This window comes from Oryctolagus cuniculus, chromosome 13 (assembly GCF_051225735.1).
Source record: "Oryctolagus cuniculus isolate XC-2025 breed Fujian yellow rabbit chromosome 13, ASM5122573v1, whole genome shotgun sequence".
In the NCBI taxonomy this organism is placed as follows: Eukaryota; Metazoa; Chordata; class Mammalia; order Lagomorpha; family Leporidae; genus Oryctolagus; species Oryctolagus cuniculus.
The window spans coordinates 71,265,983-71,283,442 of NC_142879.1; the positions used below are offsets into that span (position 1 = coordinate 71,265,983).

The following is a 17,460-nucleotide window of genomic DNA, read 5'->3' on the forward strand; positions in this document are numbered from 1 at the left end:
AAAAAAAAAAAAAAAAAAAAACACTATATCACTTGATACAAGGAGATATTTCAGATATAGGAGCTCAGATTTCCACATATTAATAGATACAGTTATGATATCCTATAAGTAATATTTTAAATACACATAAACTCACTTAACTAACTTTTATTTCTGAACTCAGGAAAGCAAAAGAGGTTAAGATAACAAGGAATACACTAGATGGATACACACCCAAGCCTACATACAAAAACACAAAAACTGAGCTTTTAAAAAACAGGTTCCACAAATACTACTCAGCAATAAAATGGAATGACACAAATGCATCTCAAAAGAATCGTGCTGAGTTAAAGATGTCAGACACAAAAGAATGCCTGGCATACAATTCTGTGTATATGACACTCTAGAACTGACTGATCTAAGTGAAGAAATAGGCGATAGGAACCCTTCTTAGGAATGGAACTGTTCCACAAGGTGTTTACAGATCTGTGCACTTTACTGTGAATGCACCTCATTTCAATTCCATCTAAAACTATCAAGTTTTTGACCTATGAAAGTAATCCCATCTAAAATGACTACCCTTGTACAATCAAAGGCTCAATAAATCCGCCGCTGCTTTTCTCAATCTGAGCTAGCGACACAGCCGTTCATCTGTCTGGCCATTCAGTCAAAGCATGGGAGGCACTCTGAGCCCTCCCTCTCCGTCATCAAGTTCTGAGGCAGCACTTTCTCCCCTTCCACTGTCACCAGCATAGCTCCAGTCCATCACGGGCCTCAGCTGAACCAGTGAAACCTCATCCTCACAGTCTTCCACGTCTGTAGCACCGTAACCAGCCACCGCTCTGAAACTGGAATTCGATCAAGCACTCTCTTACTTAGAGCCCTTCAGGCCTTCCTGTCACTCTCAGAATAAATTCTAGGGTCTTGCACACGACTCATTTACCCACCTCCCTCAACTGAACCCTGAAAAGCTCTTCGCTGTTATCAGCCGTGCCTCTCAGCACTCAGCCGTCTCTGTTCCAGCCACTTGACCTTTCCCAGCCTCTTAGTCATGGTCTCCCATTCCCTCAGCATGGGCCATTCTTCCCTCTGCCCTTCAACCAACTGTGTTCCCCAACCTTCCACTACTTCAGGGCACACACCCTGACCCTCCCACGACCCTTAGCCCTCCCAGCAATTTAATGTCAGTGACCACCTCATCTCCTTGACAACATTTATCCCAATTTTCACTGATATATCTTCTTGTGTGGTTGCTTAACATTCATCCTGAGATTAATGACAATGAGACTAGTTAGTAATTCTTAAGACTGTATAATAGGGGGCCGGCGCCGTGGCTCACTAGGCTAATCTTCCGCCTGCAGCGCTGGCACCCTGGGTTCTAGTCCCGGTTGGGACACCGGGTTCTGTCCCAGTTGCTCCTCTTCCAGGCCAGCTCTCTGCTGTGGCCTGGGAAGGCAGTGGAGGATGGCCCAGGTCCTTGGGCCCTGTACCTGCATGGGAGACCAGGAGGAAGCACCTGGCTCCTGGCTTCGGATCGTTTCAGCGTGCCAGCCGCAGAGCACTGGACATAGCGGCCATTTGAGGGGTGAACCAACGGAAGGAGGACCTTTCTCTCTAACTCTGCCTGTCAAAAAATAAATAAATAAATAAAGACTGTACAATAGGGGCTGGCACTGTGACACAGCAGGTAAAGCCACTGCCTACAGTGCCGGCATCCCATATGGGCATTGATTTGAGTCCCAGCTGCTCTACTTCCGATCCAGCTTGCTGCTATGGCTTGGGAAAGCACTGGAAGATGGCCCAAGTCCTTGGGCCCTGCACCCATGTGGGAGACCTGGAAGAAGTTCCTGGCTCCTGGCTTCAGATCGGTGCAGCTCCGGCCGTTGTGGCCAATTGGGTTGTGAACCAGCAGATGGAAGACCTCTTTCTCTCTCTCTGTGTAACTCTGATTTTCAAATAAATAATTTTTTTAAAAAAGAGTGTACAATATACTGGGCTGAACATATTACACATTATTGCTTTTTATCCTTGCAACAACCCTAAGAGATAAGCACTACACTATCATTCATCCAATGTACAGACAAGGAAACTGAGGCACAGAGTCAGCAAATAATGAAGACACGATGTGAACCTAGCAATCTGACTAAAGAACCAGCACTGTGTCATACTGACTCCCACAAAATATAAAGCTAAGCTGCCAACCCCAAAGGGCAGGGGCCCTCAGAGATCTGTGTATGGCTGCATAGCACCATGTGCTGGACAGCACTGCTAACAGCACTTCACAGCCCTGGCCTTAGCTGGGGTCTTATGCAAACATCCAGACAATGAAAATCAGCCTTAGGAATCCTTCAGTATGTTTATAGTACTGAAATCTACCAAGTATCTTCTAATCGTAAGAGTCATTTCAGGGGCCGGTGCTGTGGCGTAGCAAGTAAAGCCACTACCTGCAGTTCCAGCACCTCAAATGGTGCCAGTTTGAGACCCGGCTGCTTCACTTCCAATCCAGCTCTCTTCTGTGGCCTGGGAAAGCAGTAGAAGATGGCTCAAGTTCTTGGGCCCCTGTGCCCGTGTGGGAGACCTGGAGGAAGCTCCTGGCTCCTGGCTCCTGATCAGCACAACTCTGGCTGTTGCAGCCAATTGGGGAGTGAACTAGTGGATAGAAGACCTCTCTCTCTCTGTCTCTCCTTTTCTCTGACTTTCAAATAAATAAATAAACAAACAATAATATAAATATATAATATATAAATAAACAAAATAAACAAATAAATCTTTTTAAAAAGTCATTTCATTTATATTATAATCTCATTTATATAAGCTTATATGTTATATTTGAGAATAAGAAAATTCTCCCTGTAAACATGCCAAAGTTGAGACTTGTCTACATTTTCTTTATCCTCCAATTTTCCAAGTTAATGAGGTTCTAAACAAACAATTCTCAGGTTAAAGTGCTGTGAATACCAAAACGGAAATATAATCCTGAAAGCCACACTAAAAATCCATTATGCAAAGCCTGGGGTCAAGTTAGTGTTACTGACAACACAGACAACTCTAATTACACGTGTAAGGTTCATTCACCCAACAAATGTTCATCAAGCACCTCTTACCTATCAGGCATTGTTCCAGGAGACGGGGTGAACAAAACTGGGCAAGGATATACTCTCCTCAAGTTGGATTCCAACAGAACAGTTAAGGGAATTAATTATTACTCATGATCTCAGTGTTATGGAGAAATATAGAGAGATAAAGAGTGATGAACCAGCAAGGTGCCCTGATAGTAGCTATTTTAGAAAGGTGAAAAACAGACACTTAGATACTATGACTTCTGAGCAGACCTAAATGAAACACAGAAACTTCACCAGATTCCATACTTCTTAAGCTTTTTCAAGTTTGCTCTAAAAAGATGGAAATACAGTAACTTCCCTTTCCCCTACAATTCTGGGAACTACTTGAGCAGCTTCTAGAAGGTGGGCGTGGACCCATGGAATGTCAATTGTAGGGAACAAAATGTTGAGAAATTAAACGATAAACCTGGGGCCAGAGTTGTGGCGCAGCAGGTTAACACCCTGGCCTGAAGCGCCAGCATCCCATAAGGGCACCGGTTTGAGACCCAGCTGCTCCACTTCCAATCCAGCTCTCTGCTGTGGCCTGGAAAAGCAGTGGAAGATGGTCCAAGTCCATGGGCCCCTGCACCTGCGTGGGAAACCTGGAGGAAGCTCCTGGCTCCTGGCTTCAGACTGGCGCAGCCCTGGCCTTTGCGGCCAATTGGGGAGTGAACCAGCAGATGGAAGACCTCTCTCTGTCTCTCTGCCTCTCTCTCTGTGTAACTTTGACTTTCAAATAAATAAATCTTTAAAAAAAATGATAAACCTTAGCAAAGCTTACTGTTTGTGATGAACAATGAACTTCTCATTTTAAAAACTCAAGGATCTCAAAGTCTTATAATGGGCCTTTGCCATACTCTGCTACCTTTAGAAGGGGAGGTTATCACCATAGCCATTCTCTAAAGGCACAGATGGAAGGAACTGCTGAATTCACAACCAGTATCTATTTGAAGGGGCAGTATTAAATTCTGAAACTACTAACTGAGCACTGACAAGGAATATGGAACCAAGATCAGCACATAATTTTGGCCAGGAAAAAAAACAAATGTGTTAAAGGGAAGGAATGATGCCCAAGTTACTTCATTTATTTTTATATGGTAAATGTCAAGACATACAACAGTTCTTTATGATAAAACAAAGAATTTTTTGGTGATATACCGTACCTTCCTGAAACCACCAGAGTTCCATCGTCAAGTAAATAATCCTTCACATTCTGAGGAAGTGGAAGAATGACACTAAAAACAGAAAAACAAAAAATCACCAGAAAGGCATCATTTTAAAAGACTAGCGATAAGCAGAGTGAAAATATTCCACTAGCAGTTAATGTTATTTGTTCCATTTATTTTAATCCAAAGTGGAAATGTTAATGACATACATTTGGTAGCAGCAGACTAGGGACTGGAATCATGTGAACAAATACTGCAGTTCACACATTACCAGGCTTGTCTTTGTGATACAGAAACCAAACAGCAGCGACTAAATCCAAGGGACCGGATGGAAAATCACAATACGAAAGCAACAACTGTGAGCGCCCACAAGGGTTCTGAGTCTCAAAGAAATCCGAAACCAGCATGTATTTGTGGCACCAAAGGAAATCAGCAAAACGAAGCAGAAGATTCTCAGCCTAGGGCCACCTTCCTAGATGGAGGACACAGGAAGACTGAAGAGCTGGAAACCATTCTTTGGCTGGCAATGCACACCTAAGGCTAAGAAGTCACAGTGTGTTTGGATGAATTTTGGTAGCTTTCTAGTCATCTGGTCACCAGAGACAGGAAGCTGCTTAACTCCACACGGCTTTAGCTTCATTTGTTTCAGATGACAGTAAGAAAGGATGGCAAAGCCGTACTTGTGAGGCCATACAGTGAGGCTGGGGGTCCGTGGGCCCCTTCAGACACAGGTGGAATGTCCTTCACGAGCAAGCTGTCAGCTGTGGCTGGAAAGCTGTCTCCAGGCCAACTGGCATCTCCCCCACCACAGCTTCTTGTGCTGCATGTGTGACCTTGCAGCTTTAAATCACACGTCCAGGGTGGCTGCATCTTTCACCCAGAGCTAACAGAGAAGGGAAGGCTGAGCCTCTAAGGAGACAGTCTCCAGGAGACCTCGCTACTTCCTTGAGCCCCAAGCCAATCAACATGCATATATGAAACCCCCGTCCAGTGGGCACCCCCAGTAGGATAACGCAATGAGCAGACAGTAATGCCTTAAAAACCCGGACACTTCCTCAGAGCCAGCGTCCTGCTCAGGCACTTGGCCTGGTCTCCTCTCAGACCAGAGGCTTTCTCTGTCACTTGCCAATAAGAGTGTCTGCCTCTTTGCAAATTGTTTCCCTGGCTTTTTATTTCTATACTAAGCTGAGGAAAAGAACCTACCAGACTTGCTCCGGCAACCGCCCTCCCCCCCATGACTGGTAACAACTTGTAAACTCAGGTTGGGAGGCAAAAACCCCTGTATCCTGTATCAGGGTACTTGGGTTCACAATTCTGGCTTCCATGCCAGTGTCCTTGCTGCTGCAGCCTCTGGGAGGTTCTGGCTCCCAGCTTCAGCTTGGCATTGCTCTGACCACTGTGGGCATTTGGAGAGTCAACCAGAGGATGGGAACTCTACGTACTTCTCTGTCTCTCTGCCTCCCAATTTAAAAAATTTAAACCATGGGAAAACTCATTTTTTTTATCCTGTAACAATAAATAATCAAAAATTCCTGCTATCGGTAACTGAAAGTTGTGCTATAATTTTCATCTTGAGGCATATCTATTTGTTTAAGTTCTTTTGAATTATTTATTCTCATTTTTTATTTGAAAGGCAGAGACAGATGGAAGGAGACTTTCTATCTGCTGGATGACTCCCCAAATGCTTGAAACAGCTAGGGCTAGGCCAGGAGCCTGGAATCCAATCAGGGTCTCCCACATGGGGGGGCAGGGACCCAACTATCAGAGCCATCGTGTGCTGCCTCCCAGGCTGCACAGGAGCAGGAGGCTGGGGGGGGCTGGGACTCAGGACCCACACACTCCAGGGTGAGACGCGCGAGTGCCAAGTGGCATCTCCACTGCAGCGTCAAACGCCCACCCCAAGGCATATATTTTTCAAAAGTAAAAAAAACTACAGCTGCTTTTAGAGTCAATGGAACATCATCAACACATGGCATGTCTCATTTATTTATTGAACAAGCCTTTTGGCATATTACAAATTTATTTTGTGTACAGAAAGAGTTACTCATGGGCTACTTAGGTTTTAAAAATTAATATTTCATTTTAACAGGTTACACTGTCACATTCGAAAGCCTAGCTCTTCCTCAGGCTTTTAAATCCAGCTAACAAATCTTACTATTCCATCTGTAACTCTACTAAATTTTAACCATTTTTAAGTAAGCCTTTGCAACTTAAAAGTCTCTTTAAAACTTTAAATTCTGTTTAAAAACTAGTCCGTTTTCTTGTTTAGTAAGTGTGTTGTCTGATTAACAAAAAGCCTTCCCAAGTATTTAGCTCTTATAAAACTAACGAATTAAACTGTAAGTATAGTGAATCTAACGGTCTCATAAACGTGCCAATACTATTTAAGAATTCGAAAAATTTTCTCATACACTTTAACATGACAATTCAAAACCAAGTTCACAACCTAAATTGCTTGGTATGTGCAAATTATCCTCAAAATGGCAGATTCTTAGACACTAAATATATTCAGCTGAAAAATAATTAAACTCAAGTTTAAATTATTTCATCATTGGGGCCAGCGCCGGGGCTCACTTGGTTAATCCTCCACCTGCGGTGCCAGCATCCCATATGGGCGCTGGGTTCTAGTCCTGATTGCTCCTCTTCCAGTCCAGCTCTCTGCTGTGGCCCAGAGTGGGGTGGGGGGGGAGGGGAGACAGTGGAGGATGGCCCAAGTGCTTGGGCCCCTGCACCCGCATGGGAGACCAGGAGGAAGCACCTGGCTCCTGGCTTTGGATCGGCGTAGCTCTGGCCATAGCGGCCATTTGGGGGGTGAACCAACGGAAGGAAGACCTTTCTTTCTGTCTCTCTCTCTCTCACTAACTCTATCAGTCAAATAAATTAAAAAAATAATAATAAAATAAATAAATAAATAAATAATTTCATTACTTCTATATGTAATTCTAATTCTCTCTAGGGTTAAAGATACTTACTTTTTTTTTTTTTTTTTACAGATTTATTTATTTGTTTGAAAGGCAGAGTTACAGAGTGGCAGAGACAAAGAGAGTCTTCCATCTACTGGTTCACTCCCCAAATGGCCACAAAGGCTAGAGCTGCATCAATCTGAAGCCAGGATTCAGGAGCTTCTTCTGGGTCTCCCATGTGGGAGGACTTGGGCCATCTTCCACTGCTGTCCCAGGCCGTACCAGGGAGCTGAATTGGAAGTGGAGCAGCTGGGACTCTAACCAGCACCTACACGGGATGCTGGCACTGCAGGTAGAGGGTTTTACCCACTGCGCCACATCGCTGGCCCCAAAGATACTTCTTAAGGAAACAATATCACCCCCCAAAGAATTAGAGGTGATTTTTCCAAGAGAATTTGAAGTTTACCTTCTCCGTTCAGAGATATGCAGGGTTATTTTCCTCACAATGAGACAAGACAGACCTCTCTTTTATGTCAATAATACCTCTCGGGTCCCCAAATGGGCGATTTCAGAGGCCACACCCTTGTTTTGGAGTTACACCAACTTTCAAGTCTGAGCCGAATCTGTCTCTCCCTCCACATTTCATTATCCCTTGACGGGATTCAAAACACCACCTGTTTGATTCCACTCTCAATTCTTTGCCTACTCTTCCTATTTACCAGGTCCACAACTCTTACAGATACTAGTGGACATGAAGTTAGATTCCACATGGCACTCAGGAGTCACCCGGTTCTACAATCACACTTGGGGTCATCCTAATGACAGTACCTTGTCAATCAACAAGGATGCCAAGGTGATTCCACTAAGAACCAAAATCCTACGAAGGGGAAAAGACAGAAAAGAAGAAAAAAAAAATCATAGTACAACAGTATAACACGGCAAGTGCTGTACCAACTGCAGATATGGCAAGCGTTACCAAACACAGAGAATACAGGAATTACGCCTGGCCATACACAAGCCATTGCCAAGCAAGCTTTACGTGGAGCTAGTGAGGCCCTCCAGAGTGACCGTGCAAGTGAGGGCCCAATGAGGCCAGGCTGACAGTCTTAAAGGAACTAAATGATCCCCACCTTGTAACTAACGTCAAGCTGGTAAGTTTTTTTCCCTCAAAAACTGTGCGTAACATCCCCAGCACCACCAGTCTGTTCAGGTTTTGCCTCGCTTGGAGCCCCTCTCCAGGCCACTCTGGCTGGAGGTCTCTCATAAATCTTGCTTTTAAATGTTAAAAAACCTGAATGACAAAGCATCTATCTATCGCATCAACTGGATATATTTTTTGCATACAAGCAAGATACTCTAATGGAATTTTAGATGTAAAAGGGGCCCTTAGAACACTATTTACCATACCTTCATGTTCTGGGGGTGGGGGTGGGGATTCAGATTTAGGAAGGTAAAGTGGCAGTACCAGTCACCTGGCTAATTATTCTTCAGCCTGAGTCAAAGTCCTAGAACTTGCCAAAAACTAAACTTGCATAATCATCTCTGAGTTGTGATTAATAAACACCAAACCATAATGCTGAGCTGATAACTGCAATACGCCCTTGTCGGCAGGAAAGCTGACCCTGGCCACAACACAGCTCCACCTGACTGGCCTGAGTGGTGGACGGACCCTCTGCCGTATGTTAGGTTCTTCTGCTGGCACCCCAGGGCTAAGCAGACCAAAGAAAGGGTTTAAAGACAGAGTGAGAATGGTGTGGGGTTTATTCGGACCAGAAAAATCTTACCCATTGGATCATTTCTTTTTCACTCTTAGCTTCCTATGAATGGTACACATTTTAAGCAAACAAAACCTGTTTATCCTCCAAGGGGCTTTTCTTAAATCTCAAAAGTAATAAGCGACATTTTTGTGTGTTTACTATGTGCTAGAAACAGACTCAAACCTTTTTAATGTTTCATCTTATTTAATTCCCAGGATGATCCTATTATTTTCTCGGTTTTCCAGATGAAGCTTAGGGAGATTAAGCAATTTGCTCAAGATGGTGGTGGAACAAGACCTGGAAGCCAGGCACAAGGCTTTGACTTCAAAGCCCAATTTTTAACCCCTACATGCTTGTGCTGGTTGATGCAAAAAAAAAAAGAAAAAAAAAAACCTGCACCAGCAGCTACCAAAGTTGTTTGCAAAGAAACCCCTGGTGGTTTTAAAGAATATTCGTGTGAAAAGCTCTGCCAAGGCCACAGATGTATCTTCACTGACACCAATACAAAAGAAAGAACCTCAACCATCACCTCAGATCCAAAGCCCACTTTCCATTCTGCAAGTTAACCAAGGGTTGGGAGTATCAGCTAGGGAGAGAACTTGTGACAGTGCAGGAAGTACCTGCTCCTCCCTTTGTTTTGGGGTGAATCCATCTATCTTCAAATGCAAACATTATCTGCCTCTGTGCTACCCTGAACTCCATCACTACTCATACACTAGCGTCGCTGAAAGCAGAGCCCATGTCTGAATAACAAGATGAAAAAGAACTGTCTCTTTAATAATCCCCCTGTGCCCTTCCAACGCCTGAGAATCAACCCCCCATCTCTGCAATCACATTCTGCATCCAATGGCCGGGATGAAAAGTTAAGAGTAGGCGGTGTCCCAGTGACAATGCAGGCCTACGAGGGAGTGAGCAAAAGCCAGCTCTGTCCGTGTTAGCGACTGATCGCTTCGGATCAGACCGGGGGTTACGACCCTAGCCGCCTTGCCTACACCACCTTGACTCTGGAACGAAGGATGCCTGTCATGCCTACCAGCGACGGACTCCCTGTTCTAGGCCCGAGAGCTCCAAGACAAATCCCGTCTCATAACAACGTCCACCTGCCCTGCACACACACAATCGCGCTGCAGCCTCACAACAGACGCAGGGCTGGGTCTGTCTGCCGGGATTGTCGTCATTAGACCGTGGCGGCAAGCAATGAAGTCACGCGGCGCGCTGGTCAGTGACAAAGCCACGACCCCTCGGGTCTCCCGAGCGCCTGGCGCTCCAGGGCAATTCTCACAAGTCGCGATGCGTCAACGACGTTAATCCACAGCGCACCCTGCCTCCGACCCTCGCTCACCACGACCTAGCCCCCTTCCTCCCCGGCACACGCTCGGCCTCGCGACAGAACGCATGGCGCCATTCACCTCCCCTGCAAGTCGACATCGCGACACTGTCGCACCCATCCAGTCGCTATAAGGCCCGCGTTGTATTATTGTTATTATCGTTATTTTGACGGAGAGAGGACGCACTCAACGTGGCAGTTCCCTTTTTGCCAGTGGCCCTGGCACAACCCCCTCCTCCCGGCTTACCTCTTGATGGTCAGGCTTCGGAAGAGCGGGTACCAAGCGGAGAACTGACAATGCAGCACTTGCTCCTTCTTCATCCTCCAGCTGCCGCAGCCGCTGCCTTAACCCGCTCCTGCCAGCTCTCTCCCGGAACCCTGGGCTCCGCTGCCGGAAGTGCCGCCGAGCTATTTTGGTTCAAGGACTCTTCCGGTCTTCAAACCAAGTAGGAAGAAGAAAAAAAGAATCAGAGGAGGAGACTCGTCGGGAGTACTCTCAGTGAACACACACACACACACACACATACACACACTTGCGTAAACGCAAAGACTGTGGATCCCGATAGAGGAATTGCCAAGGGTTGGGAGAGAAAGTTGCAGAAGTTTACAGCTCTCCTTCCGGAGGCGCTCGCTGACCCGGAAGGTAATCAGCTAGAGGCGAGGGCAGTGGCGAGGGCTCTACGGGTGCCGAGAGGAGGGCGCGCGCCCATCCTTGTAGCACCGCGAGAGGCGCCGGTGTCCCTAGCCGTGGCACCGGCATCTGCTGAGGCTGCTCCCTCCGACTCGTCCTTTCTTCTTTCGTTCCCCTTCCCTTCTTCACCTCGCACCTTAGAGGAGGTAACTGGTTGCGGGCCAAGCCTCTGGGGAGGAGAGGGATAGGAGGGAGTATGCACATCTGGATGGTGCAGACCGAGCAGGCAGCGGCGCGCGCGTCTCCCGGGCTGCGTGCGGCTGGACTCGCGTCCCGGCGCTCCAGGGGAAGACGACCAGGGTTTGGGGTGGAAGCGCCTAGGCTACTGGAGGAACGAAACCCGCAGTTAAGGGTTTGACTGTGATGTTTGAGGCACCTGCTAGGAGAATGGCGTCCTGTTCGTGCTTGGGTGCGGGGTGTGAGAGGCAGAGGGAAGCGATCCCGCCTGTGCGATCCAGGGAGGGGTTCAACTTTGCGGGTTTAAAAAAAGGAGAGAGAGAGAGAGAGAAATTTGAGAGACGGAAGAATCGGGAACGCTGTCTCTTGGAGCGTTTAGTTCTTTTAGTCCGGACCCGCAGAAGTCAGCCTGGAAAAAACACAGCGAGATTTTTATTATCAGTGTCCCAGCAATGATGGACTCCTAAGACAGGCAAAGTTCTAGCTGAATTTGTAATATCACTCATTTTCTCCACGCCATCACCTTGCAGAGTTCAGTTTTGTTTCTTTAAAAGAATGAGAACTCACTAGCAGAGAGACTTGTTTTCATCAGCCTTGGACTTAGCCCGCTCACCTGGGTCCAGGGGCGCGGATTTCAGGTGTCTGCTTAAAATTGCATGCTCTCACTGATTCTCCTAAACAGTTGTAAAAATTGATAGTCCCACCGACAGCTTTAGAAAGCTGTCCATTGGGATGAAAAACGGATCTGCTGCTTCTTTGGAGTTACAAATTCTTCAACCCACGTTGCTTCACGTTGTGTTTTTCTCAGAAATGTTACTGGCTAAGTGGTTAGTTGGCAGCCCTATTTGAAAGGATACATTTTCAAAGCGGAGATAAATAGATTATAATGTTGCACCGTGTAATGGTGGGGGCTGCGCGGTAATGGTTCCTTTACAAGTTGTTTTTTTTTTTGTTTGTTTTTTTGTTTTTGTTTTTTTGACAGGCGGAGTTAGACAGTGAGAGAGACAGACAGAGAGAAAGGTCTTCCTTCCCTTGGTTCACCTCCCAAGTGGCCACTATGGCCGGTGCATTACAGCCGGCCCGCTGCGCCGATCCAAAGCCAGGAGCTAGGTGCCTCTTCCTGGTCTCCCATGCGGGGCCCAAGTACTTGGGCCATCCTCCACTGCACTCCCGGGCCACAGCAGAGAGCTGGACTGGAAGAGGAGCAACCGGGACAGAATCCAGCGCCCCAACTGGGACTAGAACCTGAGGTGCCGACAGCGCAGGCAGAGGATTAGCCAAGTGAGCCGTGGCGCCGGCCTGGAAGTGTTTTTGACGTCCAGGATGGTGCAGTCCTCTTTGTTTTGAGGGGATTAAAAAGAAACATTTCATATGTTCTGCAGGAGTAGTGTCAGACTAGCAATTGAAAAGAGAGGATGTCAGACATTAGTGGTCACTCAAATACCTGTTTTGTCCTGGAAATTAAGAAGTTGTAACTAAAGCTAATTATAGCACCAGAGTGGTGCATCTGGGCAAGATATTTTCTGTTGAAGATAGGAGAAAATAGGTACCAGCCAAGAAAACATCTGGATGTAGAAGTTGAGGCCACTTGCTAACCTTTAGAAGAGAACTGCAGGGGTTTTTTTGTTTTTGGTTTGTGTGTGTGTGTGTGTGTGTGTGTAGAAAAGCAACTAAGTTTGTAAACTTAGATTTTACAGGGAAGGAATTTGATATGGGTTCATCTTATTCAGGTTTATATGCTTTAGGTTGCTCCTTTGACTTTTCAGTATTGCTTATAGTTTTTAAGTAACTTGTTCACATTTAAGGAGCATCAAATAGTATTACAAACTGGAAGCACTTTTGAATGGATACAGCTGAGTTAGTTTTCACTGCTTTTTTTAAACCACCATGTTCTCGTTTAGTCACAAAGTATTATATACATCAAATCGCTTCAATAAAACCTTTAGAACAGTGGAAATAGTGGCTTTTTCTCATGCATGCTAGAAAATGTCAATCATCAAGGATTGTGGGAGACAGTTTTTTGTGCATACTAAATTGAAATAATGAAAAAACACATTTTCTTCTCTGAATCCAGACCATGACTAATCCTTTGCACAACTCCCAGCTGATTTTCTCAATGTGACTATCTACCCAACACTTCAAGCCACTGAGTCCAAATGTGTATACTTCACCACCCCTTTGTCCTAATGTCCCACTCTCCTTTAAGATGGTCTCCTTCTTGCCCATGGCATGGCAAGAATTACCCGTTACCTAGAAGTTGCTTCAGGACAAACAATAAATGCTCATTTGCAAGGAATTAAGTCTTTCCTTGCCAGTGCTCCCACTCTCCAAACATGCTGTTCCTTGCCTGAATCCTAACAAGAAGTTCTTTGCAAATGTTACTGTAGGGCAACAACCAGTTAGCCATCCCAAGGGCCACTACAGTCAGTTCACTCTTGTTCAACCTAGTCAATGATTAGAAATCACCGAATAGCAGACTCTCAATAAAAGTTAGTTCCATTCGTGCCCACCCAACCCTACATCTGCCAGAAGAGGAACACGCACACAAATCTCAGAGTGGTTTTTCATCCTTATCAAGTTATAGGTAGTCTTTATTACCTGAGAATGTATGCCAGCAAATAAAAGGTTACTTAAGGGAATCCAAGATTCTACCATGAATGATTACAAGAGAAGAATTAATCAGAATATTATCTTCAGAAATGAAATTGGTGTAGGCATTTGGCCTTGTTGTTAAGACACTGCTTAGCCGGCACCATGGCTCACTTGGCTAATCCTCCACCTGTGGCGCAGGCACCCCGGGTTCTAGTCCCAGTTGGGGCACCAGGTACTAGTCCCAGTTGCTCCTCTTCCAGTCCAGCTCTCTGCTGTGGCCCGGGAGGGCAGCGGAGGATGGCCTAAGTGCTTGGGTCCCTGCACCCACATGGGAGACCAGGAGGAAGTACCCGGCTCCTGGCTTCAGATCAGTGCAGCGCTGGCCATGGTGGCCATTAGGGGAGTGAACCAATGGAAGGAAGACTTTTCTCTCTATTTCTCTCTCATTGTCTATAACTCTCTCTCTCTGTCTCTCTCTCATTGTCTAACTCTGCCTGGCCAAAAAAAAAAAAAAAAAAAGAAAAGAAAAGAAAAGAAAGAAAGAAAGACACTGCTTAAAATGCTCACGGCCAGTATCCCAGTCCCTGGGTTCAAGTCCCAGCTCTGTTCCCCAGTCCAGCTCTGGAAGAAAGCAGGAATGGCCATGTAATTGGGTCCCTGCCACACACATAGGAGACCTGGATTGAGTTCCACACTCCTGCTTCGACCTGGCCAACCCCTGACTGTTACAGGTACTTGGAAAGTGAAACAGCAGATGGAAGATCTCCTGTGTCTCTGCCTTTCAAGTGAATTAAATAAATAATTAATTAAAAAAAAAAAAAAAGATGCTGACTAGGACACCTATCAGCATTCCATATCAGAGTTCCTGGGTTGAAGTCTCAGCTTCCATTTCTAGCTACCTGCTAAAGCTGGCCCTGGGAAGCAGCAGATGGTGACTCAGCCTTTGCCACCCATGGGAGAAACCTTCATTGAATTCCTGGCTCCCAGTTTGGACCTGGCCCAGCCCCAGCTGTTGTGGACATTTAGGGAGTAAACCAGTGAATGAGGGGAGCTCTCTCTTTTTGTTTCTTCCTCTCAAATAAATAGTTAAATGGAAATTTTAAATATCATGACTATAACCAAAATTATTCAGTATAACTTTTCTAATTGGTTCATAGTTCCTTTTAAATCAAGTGGTTGTCTATGTAATTATACTGACAGAACATAGGCTGACATCTTAAACTTGCCTAATTCGTTCCTTGACTGTACCCATACAATCACAACATAAGTTATTTCTGCAAAACTTTGATCTCCTCCCCCGCTTAATTTCTTTCAGAGTGCCATGTTGGTCTCTCTATTCAACTTTTAAACTGTTCCGATTGCCTCTTTGCTTATGGTTTGAGCTCCTGCACCTTTTATCTGTCTGAGTTCCTTGGTTTGCTCTCGCGTACAAAACTTGGATTTTATCAGGGAGAGCCTTGCCAACGTACGATGTCTTGTTACGATTTCCATCTCCCTGCACGGCCTCAGCAACCTGCAGGGATTCAGATATGCTCATCATTGGACAGTGGGACCAAGTGCAGCCTCCACAGCCTGGCCTTGGAGTTCTCAGTTTCTAACTTCTTGAGTCTTAACTCCCACTGAACTCTTACCCAGTTGCTGTAATACTAAATATCCAAGATGGTGAGAAATCATTTAGCATGCTCACCTTCAGTAGAGGGTTGTCCTTGTTGCTTAACCCCAAAACTAGCTTATATAGCAACAGGAGTTTGTGGCACACCAGTTTTGTGCTTCCCCTCCCTTTAAATTCAGGGATCCAGCCGAATTTGTGCGTGCACTTTAAAATGGTCTGCAAATGTTCACATCCATTTCACAAGGTTTTCTCTGGTGGCGGGGGACGCAGGGGTCAGAGAGGTTGAGAACCGGAGATTGCCAAACTCATATTTCTCAACCTTGCCCCAGCTGGAATCTCTGCCTTTGTTTATGGGTTCCTTCTAGTCAGAATGTTGTCCCTGCTTTGTTCTGTAAATCGTATTTTAATATTGAACTTTTACAAGGCTTGACCATTTTCCTCATTGTCTCCAAGCGGATGTGATTTGTCCCTCTTTTCAAACACCCAGGTTTTATGTCCTCTATGGCAGGCTTTTGTTCATCTGATTGGCTTGCTAAGCTGAAGGATGCTCAAGGGCGGGCACAGTGGTCAGTTTGTGCCAAGTCTGTAACTCAGACTTTTCCATCGCACGTGCTCACGGAGCTGTAGACTTCTGCCAGCCACTAAGCAGGCACCCTGGAAAATTACGCACCCACGTGTCATAGACCTTCAGTGTTCAAACTGAACAGAGTTAAAATAGGTTATGTGAATTAAAACAGTTGTGACTGTGAGGACTAAGGACAGTTATAGATGAAATTGTGGAACGCTTAACATTGCAATATCTTTTAAACAAACTACACTTACTGGCAATATAAGTGAGTGTAGATCCTAGCAAATGAAATGGATGACATTCAAATTCAACTTTGCTTAGAAACCTTGAAATAGCACTGAGTCCAGTCGTGGAGACAGTGGAGCACACAGCCTAGACCTTCAGCCTCCTCACTGTGTTTCTGCAGCACCTTGCCTGTTGGCTCTATCTCCAAGTGGCACCACTGTGGCTTCTGGTTTTGAAATGGTGCAAAAACAAACAACAACAACAAAAACCTTCTGTTTCAGTGCTATTTTCTGAGGCACTTTTATAGTCCATCTGAAAAATTTCAGGGATCTTGTACCAAAGAGTATACTTCTGAAATCACTTGTTAGTCACTTTTATTATTATTATTATTATTATTTTTTTTTTTTTTTTGACAGGCAGAGTGGACAGTGAGAGAGAGAGATAGAGAGAAAGGTCTTCCTTTGCCATTGGTTCACCCTCCAATGGCCGCCACGGCCAGTGCGTTGCGGCCGGCGTACCGCGCTGATCCGATGGCAGGAGCCAGGTGCTTCTCCTGGTCTCCCATGGGGTGCGGGGCCCAAGCACTTGGGCCATCCTCCACTGCACTCCCTGGCCACAGCAGAGAGCTGGCCTGGAAGAGGGGCAACCGGGACAGAATCCGGCGCCCCGACCGGGACTAGAACCCAGTGTGCCGGTGCCGCAAGGCGGAGGATTAGCCTAATGAGCCACGGCGCCGGCTATTATTATTATTCTTTATACTCTGTAGATTGCCACAGAATCCTGCTTCCCCGTGGGACTGGTTCCGGTCCAAGTATTACCCCTAAGGAAGCCCTAGTCCTCTTTATTTATTTATTATTTCCTAGTAATTTATGTCTAACTTGGTTTTTTACTCCTAACTCACTAACATTGTAGCCTAAATACAGTCTTTTAAAAAAAACCTGTGTTAGAGCTTAATAAGCTGACTGATGATTGCTGTGTAGATCAATCTTCAGACTTTTTTTTTTTTTCCTTGTTTGAGAGTTGCAGTGTAGAGACTAAGAGATGGTGACACAGCACAGGTTCACTCCTCAGATGGGTCTGAGCCAGGAGTCACAGGAGAACCAGGAATGCAATCCAGGTGTCCCACATGGCTGGCTGAAACCCAGTTACTTGAACCCTCACCGCTGTCTCCCAGGCTCTGCACTGCCTGGAAGCTGGAGTCAGGAGCCAGAGCCTGGAATCCATATGGGACACAGGGTCTTAACCTGGGCTAAGCACCTGCTCCTCACTCGGTAGACCTTTTGACTAACTTGGCTAAGTGAAGAGTAGCAGATGAGGAACTATCATTCAAAATAGTATTCTTTCATCTTTCGGACCATTTTG

At 45.7% G+C, this 17,460-nt stretch overlaps 2 protein-coding genes across 3 annotated transcripts in view; one reads left to right on the forward strand and one right to left on the reverse strand.

Annotated features, from left to right (window-relative positions):
* CDC123 (cell division cycle 123) overlaps positions 1-10,620 on the reverse strand; it is a 73,698-nt gene extending 63,078 nt beyond the window's left edge. For both annotated transcript variants that reach the window (XM_070055720.2, XM_002717547.6), the window contains exons 1-2: positions 10,481-10,620; positions 4,244-4,315 (exon numbers count right to left, since the gene is read on the reverse strand). In XM_070055720.2, the coding sequence (XP_069911821.1) occupies positions 4,244-4,315; positions 10,481-10,554 (146 nt within the window). In that variant the 5' untranslated portion in view covers positions 10,555-10,620. The remainder of the gene's footprint in view (positions 1-4,243; positions 4,316-10,480) is intronic.
* Positions 10,621-10,957: 337 nt separating this feature from the next.
* The window catches only part of NUDT5 (nudix hydrolase 5), a 30,244-nt gene continuing 23,741 nt past the window's right edge, over positions 10,958-17,460 (forward strand). The window contains exon 1 of the mRNA XM_089311760.1: positions 10,958-11,070. The gene's annotated coding sequence lies outside the window, so the exon portion shown is untranslated. The remainder of the gene's footprint in view (positions 11,071-17,460) is intronic.